Below are 19,035 nucleotides of genomic sequence, written 5' to 3'. Positions count from 1 at the left end.
GCCTTGGAACACATCAGGATCCCTCAGTCGGAGCTGGTCAATGTGGCTCGGGAAAGGGAAGTTTGGGGTCCTTTGCTGAAACTGCTGCCCCCACAACCCGGCCCCGGATAAGCGGAGGATGATGATGATGATGATGATGATGATTACATCCATCCATCCATCCATTCATTATCTACCACGTTATCCTCCACAGGAGGGTCGTGGGTGGTGCTGTGCCAATCTCAGCTGACATAGGGAGATAGGTGGGGTACACTCTGGACAGTTCGCCAGTCCATCACAGGGCCACATATAGAAGTAAACCATTCACTCTCACACCTACAGTCAATTTAGAGTGACCAATTTACCTAATCCCCAAATCTGAATGTTTTTTACATCACTAAATTATTACATCTGTATCCTAAGCTTAAAAAGAGCAGGTGCTGCCATATTATCCCCAGGAGAATATGCAAACTCCACACAGAAAGGCCACCTGTCAAACCAAAATTTAAACTGGCAAACTTTCTGCTGTGAGACAACAGTGCTAGCCACTAAATCGCCATGTGATTAGTTGGTGAAATGTGGGATGAACCCAGACAGTGATTTTTTTTTTCACACAGTTATCAAACAGCAAAGCTGGGGTCATCTCTGCAGCGCCCACATTTTGGTGGCTTAGTAACAGCGGACATAACAGAAACACATCCCCACTAACATGCTGCATGTGAACCGCTCCTACTTGTGTATATGAACAGGCAGTGTGTGTGTTTGTTTGTATTTGTGTGTACCTGGGTAACAGTGCTGTCACAGTTGTGATCGCACATATGATGAAGAAGAGAGGCTGAGACATTTGGAGAGTTTCTACTCCAACAGGGTTGGTGGGGGGGCTGCAGGTCACACAGTAGACACTGAAGAGCAGCACAAAGCCAAAGTAGGAGCCACCACTGAGCAACAGCACCAAGACATGAATCCACGTCTGCAAAACAATATATTTTATATTTTTACTACATGGCACACACGCAATACAGTATATATGTATTGGAAATGGAAGCATGCCTCTGTGCTCAAGTCTTTTTCTTCTAGCTTTCCTTGTCATTATTAGGTGGGCACTATATATATATATATATATATATGCACAGTATGTGTCTATATTCAATTAATGGCTTTCTTTAAACAGTTTCTTTCCTGTGAAGTACAAATTTGGCACAAATTGGCACATATCTTGATGTTTTAAACACGTTAGTAAATTGTTTACACAGAGAAATACAACACACAGAAAACACTGGTGGACACTGAAAGAGAGCGCACAAATGCACACAAGTCATGGAAGGCAAGAGAGAAAACACAAACTTCACATCGAGAGAAAGAGGGAGTGAGAGAAAACGTGTGTCATCATCTTATACAATAACACTTCAAATAAAGCATGATGGCCTGTTCTGTGATCACAGCTTAAATGTTTTGAGTGTCTGACCAGAGTGTGACTCTCCAGGACTTGGTGCAGCAAGACGATCAGCAGAGCTGAGGCATTGATAGGAGATCCAAATGACAGCACTCCAACATCTGATCCTGTCAGTGCCTGAGACAAACAGCACAACAATCTCACAGTCAGACAGGTGCAGCATCTAATATTGGATAATATTACATTATTATTTTAACCAAAAAAAATTGAGAAAAAAATATATCACTTATGTGAGTGAACATACCAGCAATAAAGAAACTATTAGGAATACTGAGTGATTGGATACAGATTACTTACAAAGTAAGGTATAAAAAAGCAGATAAGGCTTTGGTAAAACGCATCCAGGACTGTGATCCAGAACATGTAGGGAAGATGGAGCTGCAGAGAAACAGGAATAATGCATCAGTTACCATGGCTGCGGTCAGACATTAGTGCCACTGACTTCACACTTCACCTTACTTTCTCAAACAGATGAGGCAGAAGTTTCATTTCATTCCCATGCACTTTCATCACTTTTTTAAAAGGTCTCATGTGTAATATATAGGAAGGTTAAAAATGAAATATTTGTCCATATGTATGTTTGTAAAACTATGTATATATATATATATATATACATATGTATATATATACACATATATATGTATAATATGTATATACATATTTATAAATATAATTGCTTAAGTATTCATAACCTTAGGATAAGCCTTTATATGGGCAACGGCCACCAGCTTGTAATCATCATGGATGTATTAAAAGAACTGAATAGAGCACCACCCCCTCTGCCTTGAAGACAAAGGCCACTCGTGGTACAGCAACAAAAAATACTCATGCGGCCCAAAAAGCAATATTCCCATTGACCACAATAGTAAATGAGACACTTGTAAAAGTGTCCACAGGACACCTCGAGACATGGATATAGGAATGTTTAATTCCTATATTCCATTCCGAGTTTCATCGATAAATCAATATCAGTATCGATAAAATCTTAACAATATACATCCCTACTGGTAAATGTGATGAACACATGAATTAGAATTGAAGATAAACATGTTGAGTGAAATAATCTGGAGATATAAAACTATTTTCAACACATTGCTATTCTTCCTAATAACATTAACATGAGTCTTTCTTGAGGTTTTCTGGTCTGACTTTATTTTAATATATGAATATTATATTAACCATAAATGTATTTGTAAACCACCAATGCAAAAACAGTTAGAAATTTTAACTTTGAAATTTAAACCAAAATACAAAGCACTGTATGCATGGTATTGTTTTTTTTAGTCATCATAAAAGTACTTAATGTTGTCATTATTTTCTTTGACAAGAATATATAAAATCCCTGAGTTCTGTGACAGCAACATTTTTGATTATGAGCATACATCAGTGAATGAAAAATCAAGCAAAAGGTGTCCAAGAAAACAACATAATTCCTGTAACAACACATATAAACTAATAGTCACGGTCAATTAAATGAACCATTAAATTCATAATTTTAACCTGTAATGAATTCACTATCGTTGGTTTTGACATTCATCTACAAATCCATGTTTTAAAGCCCAAAGCAAACGTGCTATCGGTATTCATGAAATCCGCTTGCACTCTTCAGTAGCGTACTCCCATCATGCCTTTCGCTGTTTATGGACGCACCAAGCAAGTCGAGAACGCTGGCGGCTCATTCACACAGACGAAAGGCATTATGGGAGTAACACCAGGGCCGGCTCTTGGCATAGGCGATATAGGCGGTCGCTTAGAGCGCCATCTGCTGGAGGGGCGCATTGCGGCGCCCCTCCAGCAAAAAAAGGGCGCCCTCATTTGCCCTCAGTCGCCCTCATTTGTGTGTTCTATAATAAATAGAAACAAAATATTAACAAATGAATAAACAATAATGGTGCTGCTGAATCAGATGACGGGTGACCTCAGGGTCAGAGCAGGGATCAGAGGTCAGGTCACAGACAGGTGAAGCTTTTGTTATTAACGACATGAAAAGGCCGTCCAAGCCCTCGGGAGCGCAAAACCGCAAGAGACGAAAAGAAGAGGAGAAGAGGAAATCACAATATAAAGGTAACATTAGCCTGTACAATTTTTTTTAATTGTGCCGTTTTGTGCAAAATGCAAGCTGCAGCAAGTTATTTTTTTTTCTTATTATTACTTGTTATGGATTGTAATGTAATACATTTACTCTGTCTGTCTAGATGCACTCAGAAAATATTTGACTCCTGAAACACCTTCTGGAGAGGGACCTTCTGATGCATCCACAGGGACACCACTCTCTGAAGCATGTAAGTTTATCCAATTGTTTGTGGTCTCTGACACACTACTATGTTATTGTTGTTGTTACTGAATGGTAGTAAATCTAATTTTAAATCTAATTTTTAAAATTAATTGATTTATTAAGTGAGATTGACACAACAAACTTAATGCAGTGGTGTGACAGTATGGATGTGCTCTGTTTAAATACAGCTACAAGTGAGGCACCATGCAGCAGCAGCACATCAACCACAGCACCAACCTCTGCAAGTCAGCATGAAGCAGGTGAGTTCTGTAATTAAATGTTGTAGTCACATCACTGAACAATACAACTGTTATTCCTAATTCATGCTTAAGATGTGTTTATTGCCTGATGTCCTGTAATTTGTAAATCATTGTGTGACTTTACTAATACTGAAGGATTAAAATTTATATTTGCATATGTGTTTGATTTTCTTGCAGGTGAAGGGACAAGCGCAGCATGCACTGTTTCACAGCCTGAGGACACCCCAGGCCCATAAACAGATCCTCAGGTCCATGAAATAACTCTCAAGGCAGCACCATTAGACCCTGCTGAATGGCCTTCCCTGTCTGATAAGGTGAGGGTTGAGTTAGTCCACAGAGGGCCATATCAGCTGAAACCGGTCTTTGAATTCCCAAAAAGAGGAGATGGAAGAAGTTGCCATCACCACTACTTCCATAGACACTTAATCAATGGGGAAAAGTTCAGGAGAACTTGGATGGTATATTCCATTAAAAACAACAGTTTGTACTGCTTCTGTTGCAAGCTGTTCTCACAAAAACCATATAAACTAATCAGTGATGGACTAAATGACTGGAAGAATTGCAGCGATGTACTTAACAGTCATGAGAACAGTCCAGAACATTGGAAACACATGACCTCATGGAAGGAGCTTGAAACTCGTCTTGACAAGGAACAAACAATAGACAGATTTGAAATGGCACTAATAGAAGCTGAAAGGAGGCGGTGGCGTGAAGTGTTGACCAGGTTAGTGGCCATTATACAGTCACTGGCAGAGCGAAATATTGCTCTCAGGGGAACCACAGAAAGACTCCATGAACCAGATAATGGAAACTTCCTGAAAGAAGTAGAGCTCATGGCCAAGTTTGACACAGTACTGAAGCAGCATGTAACTGACGAGGAAACACGAGTTAGCCATACATCCTATTTCGGAAAAAATATTCAAAATGAGCTCATCAGTTGCATTGGTGAAAAGATTGTTGAGGCAATGGTCCAAGAAATTCATCAGAACAAATACTTTTCAATAATTTTGGATTGCACCCCTGATTTAAGCCATAAAGAGCAACTATCTGTCATCATACGTCATGTTGCAGTTGAGGACACCCCACACATAAAAGAGCATTTTATGGGGTTCCTTGAGGTAGAGGAGTCCACAGGAGAAAGCCTTTCAACCCTCATTCTGAAGAGACTGGAAGAGCTTGGCATCCCATTTGAAGACTGTAGAGGGCAGTCTTATGATAATGGAGCAAATATGAAAGGGAAGAAGAAAGGAGTCCAGGCTAGGCTTCTTGAAAAAAACCCAAGGGCTCTATTTGTGCCATGTGGAGCACACACAGTGAATCTGGTGGTGGCTGATGCAGCAAAAAGCTCTGCAGATGCCACTTGCTACTTTGGCTACCTGCAGAAGCTGTTCACACTTTTTTCTGCCTCCACTCAGCGATGGTCTATTTTAAAAAGACATGTCATCACAACCCTGAAATCCTGGTCAGATACCAGATGGGAGAGTCGAATCAGCAGTGTAGAGGCCGTGAGATACCAGGCTGCAGAAGTCAGAGATGCACTCATAGAGGTGAGGGACAACGCCACAGACCCAACTATAAAAATCGAGGCACAATCTCTAGCTGAAGAGGTTGGATCTTACAGATTCTCAATCTGTACTGTGGTCTGGCATGACATCTTGACAAACATCAAACATGTCAGCAAATTATTGCAGTCAGAAACAATGCAAATGGATGTTGCAGTTGATCTACTCAGGAAAACTGAAGCTTCCCTTGTGGGCTACAGAGACAGTGGATTTGCTTTAGCTCAAGTGTGTGCCAAGGAGATGTGTGAAAAAATGAATGTAGAGGCTGTCCTTAAGCAGAAGAGAATTCGAAAAACTAAGAGACAGTTCTCCTATGAGATTCCTGACCAGGAAATGACAGATGCACTAAGGAAAATGGAAGTTTCCTTTTTCAATGTGGTGGTGGATGTTTCCATTGTCTCACTGCAGGAACGATTTCAGGCATTGGGTGAAGTTGAGAAGACATTTGGTGTTCTTGTCAACTTCCCTGAGCTGCCCAATGAAGACCTGAGAAAACAATGTGAAACACTGAGCAACAACAACCGGAGAGCAATCTTGCCTAGGGCACAAAATTAGGTAGAGCCGGCCCTGAGTAACACTAATACACATGCTCTATGGGCTGCACAACCCTTGAATAAACCCGGAAGTCAGAAACTTTATTAGCATATGCGCTGGGTGAGCAACTCCATAGGAATATGAATGGAGCAAAAAGGAGAGTTGCTCTATCCAGTTCTTATAATACATCCATCGGTACAATGCTAAAAACTGCACTAGCAGTTAACATTTGGTAGCTTCATCGCTGTCCCTTGTTATAGCTCCTTAAATTTTGACAGTGTTTTAAGTGGGCCGGTACGCACCGACTTCTCATGAGCTTATAGTACCCTGTCCTGTTCTATTTATCTTTGCGATTCGTGATACTCATATTTCATTACCCAGTGTGCACTGGTACACGCTACACGCCTGCCCCTTGCGAGACAGGTAGGCGTATGTTCAGTACCAGTTGCCTTGTTCATCAACCTCCTTTCCAGGATTTGTTTGCATTTGTGTAAGTATATGAAGATCTTATTCATCAGTAATGTCAATGTTGTTGGTCCTCCTAAATATGTTTATTTCCCATTTAAGTTACACTACAATCTAATATGTATTTACCTGTAGGTCTAAAATAATAGACAGTCATTGTCTACTGCTTTGTTATGATTGAAACATGTCATTTAATTGATTTATTTTGCATAGCTTCTCCAATTTTCTCCATGTCTGGTCTCCATCTTTTATCCATGTCTGTCTTTGATGTGTGTGTGTCCACAGGGAACGGTAGGTGCCAGTTACACTGTAAACCCAGATTTTGATTCAACTCAAACAGATTCAGTTACTTAAATGTGTCTAATTTATTGACATTACTTGTTAATTCTGATTAAACTGAACTTTTTCATGTCCTTTCTTAATGTAATTGTAATTTTAAGTCAAATCAGTAGGTTCTACTCAAACAAACTGAGTTTGTATTATTTATATTACTACATTAATTATGAGTAAATTATGAGTAAACTCTACTTTTTAATGGTCTATCTTTTTGTAATTATGTGTTTGAGCTCAAACAACTCAATATCATCAAGTTTTGCCTGTAGCAATGGTTTGACGTCACCCATGCACCCGCGAAAATCTGGTTTATACCAGTTTCGACAGTGGCATTGATGAGCTCTGACCTTCAATGAACCTAGACAGAACCGAGTATGAAGCCTTCTGTGAATGACCCAAGTTCAGCCACAAAACTTGACACTGGAACTTGACACTGGTTGCATGCTGTGCCCTCACATTTTTGCAAATATTTCTTTAATGTTTTCATGGGGACACTTTGATATAACTTAAAGTAGTCTATCAAGTGATATGTATCAGATATATGTATATCAACGTTTCCTTGCTATAGTGTTGTCCTCTATACTGTAGTGGTCAAAACGTAGCTAGCAAGGTCGCTAACCAGCTAGCTCTGTCCCTGTCTGCCCCCATCTTTCATAGCTAACATTAGCTATGTATTCACTGTTAATGTTAGCTAGCGCCAGTAAATGAAATTTGTATGTTGTTTCCAGACAGCTAATGGAAATTGAGCTCAGCGGGACACCTGAAGCAGCTATATGTTAGCTCAAACATGGACCATTGAACATCCCGGTAACTTAGCGCAGATAAAAGCGGATTATATTGTGTGACACCGAGTACACAGAGTCCGCCCTGAACCGAAGCATACTCAAACGTGGAGTCCGCACCGTAATAAAACTTTGCAGCGATGTGTCCTCTGACCGTCCGCTGTGGGTACAATGCGCGTGGACGTACTTGGACTCAAAGTGTACCTTAAGGCGGACGGTCACCGGACATATCGGTGCAAAGCTCAAGTTTTATGACGCTGCAGACTCCGTGTACTCGATATGTCTGCACCAGTATTAAGTCAGTTTGATATTCAAAATAAAAAAAACTACTATGCACTTAAACCAGTTCATTGAATTATGTCAAACCAACTGTGCAACACAGATAATAATATCCCTCATGTCGCAAGGCTTGTTTTTGAATAATATATTTTTTATGATTCTTTTTTGTGTGAGCTGGGATTGACTCCAGCTGTGCATTTGTGTGTGGTCACCTTGGAGGTGTGTGAATTCTGGTAGAGCTCAGGAACTGCCATCAAAGAGTCTGCAGGCAAGTCTCTGTCTAGAATGCCATAGATGAGAGGAGGAATGGAGGTGAAGAGCAGGTTGAAGAAGATCAGCACCCAGGCATTGGTCATCACACTCCCAGAGAAGCCACAGAAGAACTGATACCAGAACAGCAGATTCACATACATCTGCAGACACACATACAGTAAGTCAACAGCGTGCCAAAACTAACACCTGAAAAGGGATAGTTCAGTTTTTTGGAAGTGCAGATGTAAGAGGTACTCAACACACAGTCACATGGAGTAGGCACATACATAAAAACATGGCTGCTAATTTTGGTAATCCTAACGGACCTAAAACAGGAACAGTAATTGTCTGATTTCATGTCAGACAGTGAGAAAAAAAGCATGTGTCTTTTTTATAGTGTATGTAAACGTCTGGTTTCAACTGTATGTGTTGGTGTCTTATACGAACCACACTTCAGAAAATCAAATACTTAATTCTCACCACATTTTTGTAGATGAAGTAGAGGATCATGTTCGCAAGACGAAAGTAACACCAGTGACCGTGAACTAGCAGCAGCTTGCTGAGGTGTTTAAATCTGGAGACAGCAAAGTCACTGGACATCACAGCCTGAGGACCAAAACACAACTGATGACATGACATGTTCTGACTGCCTCACACAAAAAAGATGATTTGAGAAATTGATAAGAACCAAGGTAACATAATGCAAGAAACAACGCTGTTCACCTATATAGAGCTCCGGAACCATGGTAACATCACATTGCCCGTTGCTAACGCTAACATTATGCTAATGATGTGACATCTGTAATTGTATATGACAATGCAACCTTAATTTTGCCATTATGATGTGTATGCAAAGTATCACTGTGGCTGAAAACACAACAGACATATTGATACTGGTCCAATATAAAGCAAAAGTTTACTGCACTATTCTTGTTGCCAGAAAACTTTCGATTTTAAATTACACATGTACCATTTTTGATAGATTCTAGTCCACACGTTGTTACTGTCTAAACAGTGGCAGCGAAATAAAAATGACACAAAAAAATTAAACAAAATGAAAAGTCTACCTTCATTCTCTTTACGTATAAGAGCTGTGTGTTTTTTAAAAGGTGTTCCATCAGCATACATGTAGTGGTCATTACCTGCAGTCCCTCCTGACCAGATATCCCAATGCCCACATCAGCCATTTGAATCATGCTTACATCATTGGCTCCATCACCTGAATAACCAGACAAAAAAAATAACAACTCTTCAATGTCCTCTGTGTTGTTGAGTATTGTGTTAAAAGCATTCAAAGGGGCTAAAACCTACAGTAGTCTGTTCTGTGTTTTAATTTTTTCTCCTGTCCCATTGCATAATATGCTATTCATAGTCTTCATGAATATTGACCATAAAGCAAACTACATGCTGGATGATAAAGACAACTAGGCAGGTCCATCGCCAGGCAAACATGGTTAATAGTCTGTATTTACATAGCGCTTTTTTAGTCTTGACGACCACTCAAATGCCTATGTGCGGCACATTTTCTATCGTACATCTTTCATACCCATTCACACACTGCTGGCACAGCCGTCAGGAGCAAAATGGGATTAAGTGTCTTGCCCAAGGCATCTATCGGCATGTACACTAGCAGAGCAGAGAATTGAACCCACAACCTGTTGTTGAACTTGGAAGACGACTCATGCTACAACTGAGCCACTATTGCCCTACAACTTATAGAGACAAACAACCATTCACACATGCACACAGGGAGAACATGCAAGTTCCTCGGCCCTCAGTCGAACCAGGCTTTGAAAATCACAAACTTTTTTTGCGGAGGCAACAGTGCTAGCCATTACTCAACTTAAACGTACACTTAAAATGAACTCTCCATTTTCCATTAGGATCATATGGAAAACCTTCCCTACAGGGAAATGCGACCTTACCCACGGCCAGGGTCATGACGCGAAGCTGGTCCCGAATCAGCCGAACCACCTGGCTCTTCTGCAGTGGAGTGGACCTGCAACAGATGACTGCCTTGCATTTGCGGCTCAGCTCCACAAAGTCACTTTGTAGTTCTTCCTGAAGAGCCCAGTCCAGTGTCTTGCCATCAATAACCAGAATAAAGCTGCGTGAGGAGGATTCCTCATGATCTTCTGCCTCAACCCCGTCAGTCAAACTCTCTTGACCATGCTGCACTTCTAGTTTGAGCTCGTCAAGAAAAGCTGAACAAGCTTCCTGGTGGAAGACAAAACCGTCATATACAGTACATATAAATTCAAATCACTTTTAATCTGTGAAACACTTTTTTATATACATATTTCTTATCTATCGTTTTTTTGTGTGAATGTATACAGTTTATGTTCAATGAGAGATACCACGTTTTGTTGTATATCACATGCAATAAAGGCATTCTATTCTATTCTATTCTATTCTATTCTATTCTATCCTGGTAAACCTAAAGTTACTCAGTTGGCCAGTGAAACATGAACTTAGAAGATGGTTATGAAATGTGGTACAGACTTATGGATACATGTACTATTTCAAATGTTTTATTTATAAAAGTATTCATACAGTGTGTTGTGGCACTAAATTGTGCATTATTTTTTGTTTAGCAGTTGAAATGGTCTAGACATAGATAAGAAAGGGAAACATCCTTTTGCTACGACATGTAAGGACAAAAGAATAATCCATGATGTCCAAGAAAGTCTTTGTAGACCTTTGCAAAAGTGTTCCCACAACAATACGGCCAGTATTGTTAAATGAGGCCATCATTTAATGCAGACAGGAAGATGTTGACTTCACTTTGAGAGCTTCAGATGACAAGATACGACAGTGTCTGGTTCTGATCCTATACCACTGTCCATCTATAACTGACAGGACTGTAAGATTGTGTCTATTATAGGTGATGCAGCTTTGTCAGCCTGTATAGTGGAGGAACAATGAAAATATGTGCATTGTCATGAGTATTCCAGATATTAAAGAAACTAGCCTCTTGGATAAAATGTCCTCCAGGAAACTCAAGCCAGTCCAGTCGCCAACTATCTTAATTACTGAGTAATGCATCCCTGTGGCCTGCACATACTGGACAGACAAGGGGAGTGTGTGTGTGTGTGTATGTGCAGGAATTGTCATTAGATGTAGTTGGAAATGTGGGGACCTCGCCAATGTCTGGCCATCCAAAAGCCTAGAGCGCCCACCAGTCACACAGGGCTCTTTTTCAAAGATTTGATGAAATTTGGATCATTTAGCAACGTATTAAATCTCTTTTTAGTTATATTTAGTGAGACAAGCATGTGCATGGTCACTAATGGTGACAGGGTGAATCTGAGTGTCCGTGATATCTGACAGAATTGAGCTCTTGATCAGAAAGAAGTCGATTCTGGAATATGAGTGGTGTACAGGTGAGAAGAAGGTGTATTCTTTGGCAGTTGGATGGCAGGAGCACCAAACTTCACAAAGACCATAATCACTCATGTATTGCTTCTGTTAATTGTCAGATCTGTGTTATTCCTGCTAGCTGAGACTATCAAGTTCTGGCCACAACCATAAACATTACATTTGGAGAGGAGTCAACAAGGCCTATGATGAAAGGAATTCCTACTGTCAAACACGGAGGTGGATCACGGATGTTTTGGGGATGTGTGAGCTACAAAGGCACAAGGAAACTTGTCCAAAATTGATGGCAAGATGAATGCAGCATGTTATCAGAAAATACTGGAGGAAAAGTTGCACTCATCAGCCCGGAAGCTGCGCATATGACGTTTTTGGACATTCCAACATCACAATGATCCAAAACACAAGGCCAAGTTGACCTGTCATTGGCTACAGCAGAACAATGTGAAGGTTCTGGAGTGGCCATCTCAATCTCCTGACCTATCTCCTGACCTATCATTAAGATCTCAAACGTGCAGTTCATGCAAGACAGCCCAAGAACTTACAGGAACTGGAGGCTTTTTGCCAAGAAGAATGGGCAGCTTTGCCATCTGAGGAAAATAAAGAACCTTATCCACAACTACCACAAAAGGCTTCAAGCTGTCATTGAAGTTAAAGGGGGCAATACACGGTATTAACAACTGGGGTATGTAAACTTTTGATCAGGGTCATTTGGGTACTTTCTTTTGTCATTTTGATTTAAAAATAGTAAACACAGTTGTTTGGCAATAAATAGCTTCACCCAACCATTAACCATGAGTGGAAGAAAGGTTTTTGTGTTATCATTCATATTCTCTGAAGAATGGCCAAGAAATCATAAATTCTCCCAGGGTATGTAAACTTATGAGTATACTGTATATATCTGGTGTAACCTGTGTGTATTCTCTGTGTGCAGGTGTGTGTGCTGATGCATAGAAGAGGGTGTGTGTGTGTGTGTATATGTGTCTGTCTGACAACCTGTGTGTGAAATTATTTTGTGAGTGTGAAAGTGTCTTGAGAGTGTGAACGTACTGCATTTTATTATTGCAGCCGTGTCAAAGAAACATTTCCGTCACTGATTGGGACACACAATAAAGTCGATATATTTAATCTATCCAAATTACAGCTTGTACGTGGATGTACATGTAAATTATTTTATTGCGTTAATCTTGGCTGTATTAATTGCAACGATTAACACATTAGCTTTGACAGCCCTAATGTTTAGTCATCATTAGTTTTGAAGCACAGTGCTGAAACACGCTGCCATTAGTCATTACTACATCCCACAACCAGCATTTCTATGTGTTTTGATGGAAGACTTATTTTATTACTGTATCTGTCAGAACAACCAGCAACCATACTGGCAACCTTTAAATCAGTCAAGGACAATAGAATAAAAATGGCTGAGATGCAAGGATTAAATCATAGGATTAAAAAAAATCTCAGGGCTGTAACCGTTAAGACTGACCTTGCTTCCGCAGTTGGCTCTCAGCAGTTGGTCATAGGGTCCTAGGAGTTTGCAGGCATAAGCAATGTTAATGGCTGTCTCTTGTTTGTCTCCAGTGAGGATCCAGACTTTGATCCCAGCCCTCTGAAGAGCTTCAATGGTCTCTGGGACTTCCTCTTGCAATCTGTCCACAATGCCTGTGGTACCTAAACATGCAGACAGAATAGACACAATCAGTACGCCTCCTCCCAGCTCTGATATGTTGACATGATGGAAAGTGTTGGTATCACTTAAAAGAAATGTCAGCTCTTTCGATGGTTTTATTCTATTCTATCAGAAATCTAAAATTCTCTTTCCAACAAATGCATGCAAAATCGACCATAGTCACATGTCACCCCCATTAGCTCAGCTGTTAAGGAGTTGCACTTTGAAACTGGTCTGGGGATTGAAATCCACTATATGCACTCATCTCACATTATGTTATTTGACTCCAGATGTGGAAAGAAAGGCAATAATTATTTTCATTTTGTCACTCCTGCACAGCTTGGATTTGGTTACATTTCCATTTAAAAATGATAATTGTGACAATGCCATTTTAAAAAAATATGTATATGTTACTGTTAAAAAAAAGGAAAAAAGGGCCATTAGTCCAGGTTCTCCAGTTTCCCTTCCACAGTCCAAAAACATGTGGAGGTTAATTGGACATGTGATCTAATTTTGTTTTAGTCTCTGTGTTTTAAGCAGCCATCATAAGCTGGTTGCTCAAAAGGAAGAGGTGTTATTTGTAAAATGAGTGTTATGGGTATCAATAGTCCTTAATACTCATAACACTCCTTTTCCTGTTCAAATAATGTTTTAAAGAGTAGACAATAAGAATTTGTCTATCCTATGGAAAAACATGCTAAAATTTGTCAGTTTAAACACTTTCCCACAACAACAAAGCATTGCTTCAGTGCGTGTAAGGGCACTAGCGCTTTCAGCCACATGTGTTCGTGGTGCATGTGTCAGAGTGGCTTTCTCCTACCCAGCAAGGTAAGGTTTGTCTCCAGTCTCTCAGCTGACTCGAGCAGCAGCTCCTCTCTGTGGTCAATACTGCTTTCTGCCAGCACATGTCTCCTCAGCCACACTTCGTACTCCTCCTCCTCCAAAACCTGCATCACAAACAGAACACACATTATTAGATTGGCACAGTGTCTGTTTACTAAACCATATTTGTAGAGATTTTCTTAGCAAAAAAACAAGTAGCGTTACTGCCCCATGGTTGTTTGCCTCCACTGGAGTCTAGTTACAGTCTACAACTTTTTTTCAACTTCTCCCTCTCTAGGAGGATCCACCATTTGATATGGCAGGAATGTTTACACTGGATGCCTTCCCTAATGCGACCCTCACGTTTATCCAGGCTTGGGAGTGGCACTTGGCGTACACTGGATGTGCCAGGCCCTGGGCAAATTTAGATTGTTCAATTAACAATGAATTATTCAGGGGTACCTCAACTCTTGACCTGGTGGGGACTTGAACCACACATCCCTCCAGGTTACAAAACAAGTTCCCTTTCTGCTTGGCCCCATTTCAACCTGCTTTAAAATAAATGTAATGTTTAATAGGCTAAAATATGTTTTGTTTGGAAACAGGGAATAAAAAAGGAAAGAGTCTAAAAGAGAGTGAGACAATAAACAGAGATGGAGGTATTGACTCAAATCAACTGTTGTATTTTAATAAGCTGTGGATGAAATAAACAATCAACTGTTTTTCATATAATCTTGCTATTATAGAATATGATATATGATCAAATGTGGAAGAATAATTTAAATTCTCAATAATGTATTACCTTCTTAGCAATGCAGAGTGTGCGGAGGCCCTCTCTGGCATAGCTGTCTAGATGTTTTTGGGTTTGTTCTTTGATGTGACAGTCGATCTCTTGTGCTTGGTCATCACCTGAGCACATTTGAGACATGCAGGGTAACAGCAATACAGACCAAAACAGCTGACCATATTATAATAAGATGGCAAATATTAATATTCCCTCTGTTAATTACCTTTAGGTGTCTCAGCCAAATCCATGATGACAGAGTCGGCTCCCTTGGTGTAAACTACCACCTGTCCTGTGAGTGGGTGTCGGACTACCACTGACATCCTCCTCCTGTTGGAATCAAAGGGCAGGATATGAAGCAGCTGTACAGACAGAGAGCCAATTCCAGGCAGATCCACCAGCAGGCTTTCTGCAGAGCGTCCCCTCAGAGTGCAGCGGTACGCCCGTGCTGCATGCACCAGAGCTGCCTCGTCTGGACTCTCTGCTTCATACAGCAGGTCATCATCAGCATCACTATCATAGTCTGTTTCCAAATCCGGTCCAGCCCCACAACAAATGTCTGTGGTCTTTGCATCCTTGATATCATCCTCCACAGGTCCAGAATTTCCTCCCTTCTCTTGTGAAGGTAAGTCCACTTTATCCCTCAGAATAGAGGTTTCCAAGTTGCTCTCTTTCCCTGGATCTGTTTCACTTGTAGAACTGTTAGGTGGTGTGGAGGAGGTGAGGAATTCAGTCTTCCCTCGAGTGAATAGCCTGCTGGTGAAGCTGCGAGGACTGCCTTTGACCTGGTGTGGGGACAGGGTGGACAAGGCTGTGAACGGAGAGAAGCTGAAGCGCTGGAACATCATCTTGATTTCCTCCAGTGACTTTAGAGGCATTCTTGCTTCAGGTACCTACAGGGAAGAAGAAAAATGATCAGTGTTTGTACTCGTGTGCTGAACTGCACTCTCTCAAGAGCCAATTCAACTCTGAGGCCCTAAACACCTCAGAGAAAAACTTTCCGACCACTTCGTCACTTTAGAAGACATTACCATGGCTTTCAGTTCTTCCACTTATTTTTGACCATTTTCACATTCAGGGTATGAAAATGACAATTTCTGCTGCTGCTTATATAAATGACATTGTAGTTCTATAAACATGTCATCACTGACTCTAACAATCCTGTATAAAAGTATAACTTGATACAGTTGTTGTGTATCTGCTCCTGGTCTTTTTCTTCTGTCTCTACCTCATCTCCCTTTTGTCCTTTCTCTCCCCCTTTTCTGTGCCCCCACCTCTCCTCTGTCCCCCATTTTTCCTTTCACCTCAACCGGTCGAGGCAGATAGCTGCACATCTTTCTCTGGTTTCGTCTGGTTCTGTCAGAGATTTCTTCCTGTTAAAAGGGAGTTTTTTCTCTCCACTGATGCCTAGTATTTGCTCATTGTGGCTTGAGATAATGTATGTAATGATTAGATAAAACTGAATTTAATTGAATTCAGAAATTAATGTCTGAAGGACTGGTCCAGATATTTTCCATACACAGAACAATACATAAAAAAACTGGACATAATAACCTACCATTTGAAATGAAATAACTTAGGAAGTAAAAAATATAGGAAGGGAGGGAGTTTATTCTGTTATCATTTCTTGTCCTTACAATAGTGTAGTCATATTTCCATCATGTGTTTTTGTTGTTGTTCCTTTTCTTTTTGAAATAACAGTTTGCAGTGCAGTTGCAATAAATACAGTCTCATTGTTGCATAGCTCATTTTAGTCAGGAGGCTACTTCTAGTTTTAGTATTTAATTTTTAGGTTTTATATCCTGGCCATGCATACATTATGTCACGAAGTGTCAGATCTGTTAATATTTTTGTCTTACTTAGTTCAGTTCTTTTGTTAGTTTAGGTTTAAAGTCACGTTATGTTCATGTCACCTTTGGTATGGGTTTGATTTTCACTTCCCCTTTTATTTTGGTCAACGTTCATGTCTTCCTGTCGCGTGGTTTCTTCATCAGTTACTGTGTTCAAATAAAAGTGGTTATATTGTATATAACGTGTTCATTTATTGTCAAAGTTCATCATGGATAACACGTCGCAAAAGATATATTATGACCCTGCTCATCCTGGCCGACCAGGAAGTGTACAAAAGCTTTGCATGCAGCCAGGGACTGTGCAGTTGTGAGGCCATGTGTATATGCTCCACGCCAATGTGGCTTTAGTTTTCCCCAGCAACAGGGTTTTGGTCAGTGTTATTGACAAACAATTTCAGTGAATATTCTGCAGAAAACATGTTGACGTGTATTGATGTGTTTTCTAAATATGCGTGGGTGAGGTGCATTAAGAAAGCATCAAAGGATGAGCCAAGAAATATCTTCTACAAATACTACTAAATGCATTACATTAGGCTGGTTTGAATCCGGAACCTCCAACATACAATATGTGGACTGAAAAAATAAACTAAGTGGCTTTAAAGACGTTTTTCATTCTGGCAGGAATAAGAATTAGCAATCAAGAAAATCTTTGCATTGGTCAAATACCCACATCTCTATTAATACGATTTATGGATAATGAGGGGTATGCAGGAAGTTAAGGGCGTAACCTCTTTAATTTTGGACACTATGATACAGAGTTCATAAGTGTGTATGCCAATGGTCAACCTTTCCCAGCCGGATTGATGCCAGAGGTCAGAGGAAAATGAGGAGAACAAGTGGTTACAACTAAGAAGATCATCTCTGAACACACATGCCAAACTGTGAAGCAGAACACATATTATACTTACCACATGCCGTGGCTGACTGGACGAGGAGACCACCACACTGTTACAGATGGTCAGTGCCAGGAAGAAGTCAGTGATGTAGGTGAGCTCAAGGCTGGATGAGGTTCCAGAGGAGCCCTCTTTCAGAGGTAGCACGGGAGAGCAAAACCAGTTCAGCTTCTTCACAAGCTCAGGGTCTGGCACAACCTCCTTCTCCTGAAAAGACAGACAGGAAGTTACAAGTTAGCCAAAAGGCAACATTACTGACAGCAGCTTTAATTTGGCATAAGATAATGAATGTTAGTGATGCTTAAAGAAATGCCCTGAATCATAGTGTTTATGTTAGACAGACAGATAAAGAGTGTGGCTCTTTCCATGTGGCTGTAGAAGGCACTGGTTCTGGTTGTGGCCTGAATGTGATTGGACAGTGGGTCCTCCTCTCCTTCCGACTCAGCAGTAAGGGTGTGCAGAGACACAGAGCTGCGGTTGCAGCTGAGGGAGCGACAGCTCAGAGATTTTCTACTGCAGCCTGACCTCAGAGTCATTGTGTGACCAGCAGCCTTGTTCTCCACCGCACACACCTCCAGCCTCCGTGCTGCACACACATACACAAGAACACACAACAACAAAAAATAGTCTCAAGAGTGCCATCAGGTGTGTAACAGAGATGGATTATAAAGGATTTCTTTGTTATATACAAAGTTGAAATATGGTGATGAAAGGTTTCTGCCCAACAGCAACCCCCAAATACATATTGACCTAAATTAATTTGTTAAAAGACTATACTTTTTTTTTTTCTTCTCCAATGTCATGTTTCAATCCTATAACAACATGTTCTGACAGTCACGCTATGACTTCTTACCATTTTCCTCATGAGGATATTCAACCCCAAAGATACTGCAGCGGCGGAACACCATATTGTTTTCTGTCAGAGTTCCTGTCTTATCAGAGAACAGATACTGGATCTGACCCAGGTCCTCCGTGATGTTGAGGGCTCGACACTGAATCCTGGAGTCCAGCAGCTCATTGTACAAGTCTATGTCATTGTGGATGAAATAGATCTGACCCAGTTTCACGATTTCAATGGAGACGTACAGAGATATGGGAATGAGCACCTGAAATACCAGAAGTAGATTATCTTCTGCATGATGAGTTAATAGATATAGACAAACCAATCAACTCTGATTGACTATGTGACATGAAAATACATGAGGTATTAGTGAATTCATCAAGTCTCTCATGTAAGTAAAAATGTTTTTATAAAATTGGACAATGGTTTCTTGAACTTGATCTTGAACTCTCTTTTAGGTTTTGCACTATGTGCACTTTAACTGCAGGAACCAGGGTCTAAATTAAGTTCTTAACTTTAAGAAAGAAACTTAAACAACAACCTTTCAGTTACTTTAAAATGTCACTGGCACTAAAAGTTCCAGGTCATTTGGGTCAAAATGCAGCTACTCATTTTAGTTCCAAGCTA

The 19,035-nt window shown here is 40.5% G+C and overlaps 1 protein-coding gene across 2 annotated transcripts in view; it reads right to left on the bottom strand.

The window, feature by feature from the left end:
• Nucleotides 1–19,035, bottom strand: part of atp10d (ATPase phospholipid transporting 10D) — a 56,423-nt gene that overhangs the window by 4,639 nt on the left and 32,749 nt on the right. For both annotated transcript variants that reach the window (XM_044047039.1, XM_044047040.1), the window contains 14 exons: nucleotides 18,421–18,673; nucleotides 17,933–18,153; nucleotides 17,583–17,774; nucleotides 15,051–15,717; nucleotides 14,843–14,949; nucleotides 14,039–14,165; nucleotides 13,036–13,220; nucleotides 10,100–10,391; nucleotides 9,317–9,393; nucleotides 8,655–8,780; nucleotides 8,135–8,335; nucleotides 1,730–1,810; nucleotides 1,445–1,549; nucleotides 762–949 (listed from right to left, as the gene is read on the bottom strand). In XM_044047039.1, the coding sequence (XP_043902974.1) occupies nucleotides 762–949; nucleotides 1,445–1,549; nucleotides 1,730–1,810; nucleotides 8,135–8,335; nucleotides 8,655–8,780; nucleotides 9,317–9,393; nucleotides 10,100–10,391; nucleotides 13,036–13,220; nucleotides 14,039–14,165; nucleotides 14,843–14,949; nucleotides 15,051–15,717; nucleotides 17,583–17,774; nucleotides 17,933–18,153; nucleotides 18,421–18,673 (2,822 nt within the window). The remainder of the gene's footprint in view (nucleotides 1–761; nucleotides 950–1,444; nucleotides 1,550–1,729; nucleotides 1,811–8,134; nucleotides 8,336–8,654; nucleotides 8,781–9,316; nucleotides 9,394–10,099; nucleotides 10,392–13,035; nucleotides 13,221–14,038; nucleotides 14,166–14,842; nucleotides 14,950–15,050; nucleotides 15,718–17,582; nucleotides 17,775–17,932; nucleotides 18,154–18,420; nucleotides 18,674–19,035) is intronic.

This window comes from Solea senegalensis, linkage group LG16 (genome assembly GCF_019176455.1).
Source record: "Solea senegalensis isolate Sse05_10M linkage group LG16, IFAPA_SoseM_1, whole genome shotgun sequence".
Lineage (NCBI taxonomy): Eukaryota > Metazoa > Chordata > Actinopteri > Pleuronectiformes > Soleidae > Solea > Solea senegalensis.
Note: the sequence above shows the minus strand (reverse complement) of the source record. Positions and strands in the feature narration are given on the sequence as shown.